We start from the raw sequence: 9,269 nt of genomic DNA on the forward strand, positions 1-9,269 counted from the left end.
GCTGATAAAGAAAAGTGATTTTACTACCATTACAGTACACACATATTCTACTGCTTGCAATAGGGGGTGGGTGCTGTAATAAAATTCACAATTTTGGAAATGTCATGAATTGGATTTTTTGCTGTTCAACAACATAGAGCATGTATACATACAGCATTTATATCTAAGTAACATTTAGAAGACACTATTAAGAAAATGTATTGAAATACAAAAAATTATCAATGTTTATCAAATTATCAATTGCATATACTGGCAATTCTGAGCAACAAACTGACCAGTATAGCACACATGGTGTGAACCCATCACAGGCCACAAAATAGCTTCTGGAACAATGCGAGTCATTCTGGAACCATGTGAGTCATTCTGGAATCTTCTCCAGTTCTGTCCATTCTGCCAGAAACGTCTGTTAATACACAGCTAGTTTCCCTATCCATTATTTGAAAGCTACAGAATGATACAATAAAACCATCAAGTCAAAGTCATATTTATTTATATAGCGCTTTTCACAACACACGTTGTCACAAGGCAGCTTTACAATCGTATGGGTCCAGATCCCTAATGAGCAAGCCAAAGGTGACAATGGCAAGAAAAAACTTGCCATGAATAAATATTTCAAACTTGGTGGGCACCTTTTAAAGGCATAGGACAGATTTAAGAAGAGCATCAAGAAATTATATGTGAAAGAGAAGGTGGCTTATTTTTTCTCTCCGTGTAACTTTTTGGGATCTTCTAGTATCTTTGTCTTAGTTTTCATAAATCCGAGCTTCAAAAACATTAAATGAAAACTAAAACACTGATGAAATAACAACAACAACAGCCTTTATAACACAAAAGAACACTGCTTTATTGAAACAAGGATATTTACAGTGGAGAGACAGGAGTAAGCAGGAGGTGACGGTGGGGACTCATGTCTCTCCTTGCTGCTTCTGCTCATTCGGACCGTTCTGCTGCTGAATGGTGAGCTCCTCGTCCAGACGCTCCTTGGCCCTGACCACCTGTGAAAGATCAGACACTCAGAACGTGACGCCTCCTGGCCACCAGTTATCACCCCACAAATCAGTGCATTTAGATCCAAGCCAATGCCACTCAGAAGCCATTAGTGAAGAGTGGGGCATTAAGAAGACTTCGCCGTAGATGCTTCATGCTTCCTTACCTTTGACTGCAGGTAGAGAGAGCCACCAACCGCCTTGTCATTGACTTTAAACAAATGCTCGTAATTCTGGGGAGAAAAGTGAGTCTGCATCACTTTGAGAGATTACGTCTATCGTAGATTCCATCTTACGTGTGCTTGGTAGAACACAACTGTCTACACAGATGAACTTGGGGATATCTACCTTCTGGATTTCTTCTGGCGTGAGGGTTGAGATGTTCAGAATCTGCTGGGCTTCCTGTAAGGTCATCCCAGTAATGCTAGACGCTGCAGCCGATTGCTTGCCTGCTCTCCCCCTTGCCTCTGCTGCAGCCTGGCTGGCTGCGAAGAATTAAAGCACGTGTTAGCCGACAGCTTCGTTCAACTCAAAACTGGTTACAGACGATACAATGGAAAAGCAGCCGACCACTTACCTGCAAACTCTTGACGCAGGGCGCGCGCGAACGCCCGGCCTACCACCTGCATTCCCATGACAACAATCTGCGCGAGATACCTGGCCTGGGATCAGAGAAACCACTGAAGAACCCACGACCTTTAAAACCCACAACCTTTAAAACCCACAACCTTTAAAACCCAACTGTGTCGTTGTTAAACCCGACTGTCCACTGTGTCGTTGTTAAACCCGACTGTGTCGTTGTTAAAACCCGACTGTGTCGTTGTTAAACCCGACTGTCCACTGTGTCGTTGTTAAACCCGACTGTGTCGTTGTTAAACCCGACTGTGTCGTTGTTAAAACCCGACTGTCCACTGTGTCGTTGTTAAACCCGACTGTGTCGTTGTTAAACCCGACTGTGTCGTTGTTAAACCCGACTGTGTCGTTGTTAGACCCGACTGTGTCGTTGTTAAAACCCGACTGTCCACTGTGTCGTTGTTAAACCCGACTGTGTCGTTGTTAAATGTAAGTGTGGAATTACAGGCGAGACATTTGGGTTTCGTACAACTAATAACGTCCGTAACATCAGTACTTTTAGATTCACTTGTACTTCATCAGCCCGAGTAACACACCGCAGTAAATCCAACCCAAATCGTTAATCGTTTGCCAATTAAAACGCGTCCACACTGTTTTAATTAATGAACCTCGTCCTAACCGACCGGTGTAGTTACACTGTAACATCTCGAGAGGAGCTAGCTCGCTAACTACAGCTGTTCACTTGTAAATATGCTTCAGTAGACCTTGCTATCTAGTCAAATAGCTATAATACAGCATACCGAATATGACTTACCATCGTTCAGTTGTGTTTCTCCGCAAATTCAATAAAATGAGCGAGCAGTAACACTCATGCCATTAATGTTTTGACATGTGTCTCCATCAAGGTGATACAGTTGGACTCCATACACGAACCATAGACGGTGGCTGAACATTGACGCCCTGAACGTTGCTGCTGCCACGTAGTGGTTGGAGGAGTTTAGGTACAACTATATGGGCTACGTTAGGGTACAGACCATTAAAGTATTTAGTTTTAACATATCCAGGGCTGGACTGGGACAAAAAATCGGCCCTGGCATTTTTGGTTTAGACCGGCTCCTCATAATTAAACAGGCATAATTAACAGGCAGTCATGGCCTGGTGGTTAGGGAACTGGTTTTGTGACCGAAGGGTCGTGGGTTCGATTCCCAGACCTTAGGCCATGACTGAGGTGCCCCTGAGCAAGGCCCTTAACCCTCAATTGCTCACTTGTATAAAAATGAGATAAAAATGTAAGTTGCTCTAGATAAGGGCGTCTGCCAAATGCCATAAATATAAATATAATTAGTGGAGCACAACCGACTTGTAATTTATAGTATATGTGGGGTATGACGTGGAAAAAAAAATTACTGGTTAAAGTCATTGGATTCAATCTTAGCATTATTATATCACAATCACTTTTATGATTTTATTGAAATCATTTCTAATATGTATTTTCTGAATATCTCTGATAAAACAGCTCAATTCTAATTCTTTAAACAGCTATAACATATATTTGTATCTGGCTACAAACAAAGCTGCTTTATGAATTCATCCAACGCAAACATGTCTTAAAAGCATTTGACACAGTTTTACTCTTATTCAGTGTGGGCATATCTTTTTTACACTTACTGTAGTAATGCTTAAACTGCAAAGCTTTTATTTATCATTTATAAATTTTAAAATCTTAGCATAGACCAGGGGTGTCAAACTCATTTTCACCGCGGGCCACATCAGCATAATCGTTACCCACGGAGGGCCATATGTAACTTATAAATGTACCTACTTCTTAATGTTAAATACCTCTGAATTTATTACTTATTCAAGTTACAAATATTACAGATGTATTTGTGTAAATGTAAAAAAATGTTTGCTTGTTGCTCTGTTATTATAACATGAATCCTTTAAATTTGTTAGGTTATGAAACCCACATTACTCCATCAATCAACGATCAAACTATCCAAGTGAATAAAGAACAATTGATCAAATATATCACATTTACTTTGTTCAAAACTTGAAATATCAAATTACTGTGAAAATAGAAATTGTGCTTCAAAAACGCTCCTTCTGAAAAGACTGAAGCGCGGCGATTTCTTCAGCCACAACAAAGCAGCTTTTACTGCCGTTTCGTTTGTGGTTGTGAACACATTCTGTTGCGATCGCAGTTTGTTTTTTAATTCTTTGACAATTCGTCGTTTTTCTTGATGGTTAATTCTGACATACAATAATTTTGACTTCTTGTTCCTAACTGAAACCTGGCAGCAGCCTGGTGAATACCTCCAGCTTAATGAAGCAATACCTACTGGGTACCAGTACATTGACAAGCCGCGGGCAGTTGGTCGTGGTGGGGGACTTGCTGCTCTTTATCGGTCTGTGTTTAAGGTCACTTCAGTGCCTGTTAACCCGGTCTCATCGTTTGAATGCCTTGCCCTGAAAGTCTCTGGGTCTACACCTTTATTAGTGCTCCTGGTGTATCGACCCCCCAAATCAAACTTGGTATCCACTTTCTTGGCTGAATTTTCAGAGATGCTCGCCGCTCTCTACCCTTTTTACACTTCAGTCTGTGTCGTAGGTGATTTTAATGTACATATTGATGTGAATGGTGATCCCCACTCAACTGATCTTCTAAACTTGGTAAAGTGCTTTGACCTTACTCAGCATGTTGTCACTGCTACTCATAAGCATGGTCACATTTTAGACCTGGTTTGTTCCACCCCTCAGGTGTCTCTAGTTAACCTGCTTACTACTGACCCTCAGATCTCTGACCACAGTTTAATCTCCTTTGAACTAGCTGCTTCAGCTCAACTCAATAGAGGTCATCTGTCACGCAAAATATCCTTCAGGAGTATTAGGAATGTCTGTCCCTCTCACCTCATGAATACCATTGACTCTGTCCCTGTCCCGCCAGCACCGGCCTCTGTTGAAGTCCTTACTAACCACTATACCAATACGGCTATGTCCGCCCTGGATCTTCATGCGCCGCTGCGTTCTCGTCAAGTCACCTTTCTCCACTCGGCCCCCGGTACACCTCTGAGCTGAGGTTAATGGTAGGCAAAAGGATGACAACTTGAACGCCTCAGCAAAAAAGTCTGGACTAACAGTTCATCTAGATCTTGTTTACAAAGCTGCCCTCAATAACGCTAAATCAGCTTATAACTCCACCAACATCAGAGACTGTCATGGCAATCCCAAAGCACTATTTTCTACAGTTAACAAGCTTTTAAGGCCTGCTAATAACTTTGCCCTCACTCCATCATCAATGCTGTGTAGCAAATTCATGACATTTTTTGAAGAGAAAATTAGGAACATTCATGCTGGCATAGCCCTCACAAACTCCTCTTCTGACCCTGTTCAACAAAGTCCTCCAGTCAGCTGTTGCTTTTCAACTTTCACTCCAGTGAATACCACCACAGTAGCGATGTACATCAAGTCTGCAAAACCAACCTCCTGTGTTTTGGATCCTCTGCCTACATGCCTGGTTAAGGACTGTCTGCCCTCACTCTGTCCTCTCTTCACCAGGACTATTAACGCTTCCCTCGCCTCTGGCATTGTTCCCCCCTCACTGAAATTGGCTGCCATCACCCCTATCCTTAATGTAACAGGAAGACTCCGTTACAGAGTGTGCCTGAAAATACAGCCCGGTTTAATTAAGGGCACCGCCCATAGTGAATTAGTGCACATCACGAAGGGTATTTAAACTCTCGTGTGTTCTCGTTAGCTCGGAAGCTGATTGACGGGACGAGAGACGCGCTCGGGTCCGGGTGGCAAGAGTTATTACCCATTCTCACGGAGTTTCTGGGTGGCAAGAGTTATTACCCATCCTCACGGAGTTTCTGGGTGGCAAGAGTTATTACCCATCCTCACGGAGTTTCCGGGTGGCAAGAGTTATTACCCATTCTCACAGAGTTGTTGAGTGGCCAGAGCTTTTACCCATTCTCGGAGTTTGAGATTGTTCGGGGCTTTTAGAAGCTGACTGGGTGTGTTGTGAGCTGCATACGAGCGGTAAGTAGGCTGATGATAATGAAATATATTCCATGTTGTTGGAATCAATTAATTTGATGCATTTGTGCGCGTGCTGTAGGTCGCAGAGGTGGCCAAGTCACGGGCGATCTTAGTCATTCCAGCTATTGCACGGTAGGGCCGAGCTTGAGCGCAGGCAATGTTTTTAAATGATGTTCGTCTTAGTTAAAGTGTGTTCCTTCCTACAGGAGCCATCAGAGTGCGCGTGAGAGCTAGACCACTGTTTTCTCCCCTTTAATTTTCTGTATAGGAATTGGAGTTTGTTAGTGGCAGACGTGTTTGGTGGAACGTGATTTACTGTTGTGTTTTTATTTTTAGCCCGGCGGTACGGTTGGAGAAAGGTGGGAGCAGAACGAGTGAGGTGTTGGCGGCACCTACCTATTTGGGGTTTATTTGCAGTGAATTTGAGTTTATTTGGAGCGCGTTCACGCGAACGTGTGGTGTGGGTTATTTGTGTATTGAGTGGTTTGTTTGCTTTATTCTTTTAGGTGCGCGCCAACCCCCGCTGGTGGAAGTGAGGTAACCTGTGTTAGGTAGCTGCTCCGGAAAGTCTGTGGCTGTACCGCACGGTGCTTCTTTTTAAGAATGTCCGGTGTTTTATATTTTGTATAATAAATGATCTGCATCTCAGTCTCTGCAGTCCAACAATTTTATTTTCGCTGGCAGTAATCTCGCGCGGGTGAAACGTTACTGATTAGTTTCCCTCTAGTTGAGGGTGGCGTAGTCCAAACTATTACATTTTGGCGCTGTGTGACGCGGTGAGCGTTACATTTTGGCGCAGTCGGCAGGATTAAAAGGCTGACGTGCAGATTGAGTTTCTTGGGTGTTTGTTTATTGTTAGTAACAAGGGGGAGAAAAACAGTGGTTGGCTCCGGAAGAGGATCCGCAAGACGACGTGGACGAAGACATCTTTTGTTTTAGAGTGTAAATTGGGTTTTAAATATGGATCAGCAGCTCAGAGAGCTGAGAGAACAAGTTCAGCAGCTACAAGCTGATAATGAGAGACTACATGCTGCTGGGTCACCTTCTAGTAGTAATGTAGCAGGTGCTGCATTAGAACAGGCTGTTGATCGTTTTGTTTATGTGCCACGGGAGCGGAAGTGCCCCAGGTTTTCGGGAAAATCATCCGATTTGTTATGGGTTGATGATTGGATTGAGGAAGCGTGTAGGTCCATGGAGGTTCGCCGTATGACTAGTGCAGAGCAGGCTCTGTTTTTATATTATCATTTGGATGGGGAGGCGAAAGCAGAGATTAGATTTCGCTCTGAGGTGGAGCGGAAAGATCCAGAGCGTATATTTGTTATTTTAAAGGAGGTTTTTAGCCATTCCCAATCGTATGTGGTTTTACAGCAGCAGTTTTTTCAGCGACGTCAGCTGGAAGGTGAGTCCCTGCGTGAGTATTCCCATGCTCTATTGTCACTGATGGCTGTGATTAAATGTAAAAATGATCGTGTTATTCCAAATTCAGATTTGCTGGTTCGAGATCAGTTTGTGGAACACGTGCGAGATGGGATGCTACGTAGGGAACTCAAGAGGTCCATTCGGTCTAACCCTGATATGTCCTTTTTGGACATACGGAGTGAGGCCATTCGTTGGGTTGAGGAAGGGGATCATGCGGCGACTCCAAGGGCACGGGCTTACTCATGTGACACTCAGGTGGAGGTGCGTGGGGGTTGTAGTCAGGTAGGTCTCGGTGCTTCGGCAGGCGAGTTAATTGCATTAAAAGAAACCTTACAGAAACAACAGAAGCAACTTGATTTGATTTTGGAGCACCTGGGGTCTGGGGTTAGGGCACGCGAACGACTGGAAGTGCCCTCAGTTTCACCGCAACCTCATCGGTTCCAGGCAGATGGTAGACCAATTTGTTCCCGTTGTGATCAGCCCGGCCATATTGCTAGGTTTTGTAATGGTGGGCCTAGGCCTTATTCAGGGAGGGGCCGCCGGGGATTAGCCCTCGGCTCAGGGGTTCAGGGAGCGGCAGCCGTGCCTGAGGCACAGGGAAACTAGTTCCCTCTGGTGTAGAGAGCCATACACTAGGCAAGGGTATTGAGGGCTCTGTGGTGACCTCAAAGCTGTTGGGTGCCCTTATCGGCACCTGCCCCACAGTAGAGGTTCAAATGGGAGGAGTGAGTGTTAAGTGTTTGCTTGATACAGGCTCCATGGTCTCTACAATCACTGAGGGGTTTTTCAGAAAACATTTTCAGAGTTCTACAATGGTTCTACAGCAGTGTAACTGGCTTCAGTTGAAAGCCGCTAATGGCCTTGAGATTCCTTATGTGGGGTACATCGAATTGGATCTTACGGTGCTGGGCAAAACTTTATGTGGCATGGGAATTTTGGTGGTTAAAGAGTCTGTTTGCTTAGAGCCTGGAGCCGTGAGTGTGGGGTTGCCTGGACTTTTGGGCATGAACGTGATTAGTGAGTGTTACAGAGAGTTGTTCCAGTCCCAAGGTGTTGCTCTGTTTCAGTCTGCACACATAGCCCCAGAGAGATCCGCTTGGAAACGGGTATTCAGCCATTGTCAATTTCTAAATCAGTTGCCCCCTTCGGGTCGTTTAGGCCGGGCTAGGGTAAAGGGGAGGGTGGCTGTGCTGATTCCAGCGGGCTCTATTAAGGCTGTTGCTGTTACCGGTGGAGTTACTGGCGGCTCTGTGGTGAACCCAGTGTTATTTGAACCTACAAGTGATGTTTTGCCTGCGGGATTGCTGGTGTCTCGTGCCCTCCTCCCTGTACAGGGAGGGATCAGCTTTGTGCCGGTAGTTAATGTGGCCGAACAGGATGTCTGGCTCCCTTCTCGTACGGGTTTGGGTGAGTTGTTTTTGGTTGACGCGCCATGTGATGGTTCAAGTGTTGCATTTGATGAGGAAGTGTCAGTTGTAGAACGCGTGGCAACCGTTCGCTCTGTACAAGCCGATTGTGGATCGACCAACTTTCAGGCCTGTTCCTGGCCTTCTTTAACAAGGCAACAAGAACAGGCGGCTTCGGCATTATTGCACAAGTATCGACAAGTGTTTAGCCAAGATGGTGCATTGGGGTGTACTGATTTGATCCAGCATGAAATTCCTTTGCTGGATGAGGTCCCTGTTCGGCAGCGGTATCGACGTCTCCCGCCTACGCAGTATGAGTTGGTGAAGGCCCACATTACAGAGCTTCTAGCAAAAGGGGTGGTGCGGCCTAGTTGTAGTCCCTATTCGTCGCCTATCGTGGTGGTTCAGAAAAAGGATGGGTCAATCCGTCTCTGTGTAGACTATAGACAGCTGAACGTGAAAACCCGGAAAGATGCCTATCCCTTGCCGCGTATAGAAGAGTCGCTAGATGCACTCTCGGGAGCCAAGTTGTTTACTACTCTGGATTTGGCTAGCGGTTACAATCAGGTCCCTATGGCGGAGGGAGATAAGCAAAAGACTGCGTTCTGTACTCCCTTTGGGTTGTTCGAATTTAATCGCATGCCTTTTGGGTTATGTAATGCCCCCAGTACCTTCCAACGGCTCATGGAGCGCATCTTCGGGGATGAAAGATTTCAGTCATTGCTGTTATATCTGGATGATATCGTGGTGTTTTCTTCTTCTTTTGAGGATCATCTGCAACGTTTGGAGTTGGTGTTTGAGCGGCTGCAACATCACCAGTTGAAGTTAAAATTTGACAAGTGTCATT

At 44.9% G+C, this 9,269-nt stretch overlaps 1 protein-coding gene across 1 annotated transcript; it reads right to left on the reverse strand.

Annotated features, from left to right (window-relative positions):
* Positions 1 to 78: 78 nt before the first annotated feature.
* pam16 (presequence translocase associated motor 16) lies at positions 79 to 2,546 on the reverse strand. Its single transcript, XM_076982008.1, has 5 exons — positions 2,374 to 2,546; positions 1,564 to 1,648; positions 1,335 to 1,471; positions 1,154 to 1,219; positions 79 to 995 (listed from the first exon to the last, which is right to left on the reverse strand). Exons 1-5 carry the CDS (start codon positions 2,374 to 2,376, stop codon positions 906 to 908), a joined length of 381 nt encoding a protein of 126 aa, XP_076838123.1. The 5' UTR covers positions 2,377 to 2,546; the 3' UTR covers positions 79 to 905.
* Positions 2,547 to 9,269: the final 6,723 nt, after the last annotated feature.

The sequence above is a fragment of the Brachyhypopomus gauderio genome, chromosome 2 (genome assembly GCF_052324685.1).
Source record: "Brachyhypopomus gauderio isolate BG-103 chromosome 2, BGAUD_0.2, whole genome shotgun sequence".
Lineage (NCBI taxonomy): Eukaryota > Metazoa > Chordata > Actinopteri > Gymnotiformes > Hypopomidae > Brachyhypopomus > Brachyhypopomus gauderio.

Excerpts from the sequence above, each read along its gene's own strand:
- pam16 (XM_076982008.1), bottom strand. Across the intron at positions 1,472-1,563 it reads CCTGCGTCAAGAGTTTGCAG|CCAGCCAGGCTGCAGCAGAG; the intron begins GTAAGTGGTCGG and ends AATTCTTCGCAG. Across the intron at positions 996-1,153 it reads CTCTCTACCTGCAGTCAAAG|GTGGTCAGGGCCAAGGAGCG; the intron begins GTAAGGAAGCAT and ends GATCTTTCACAG.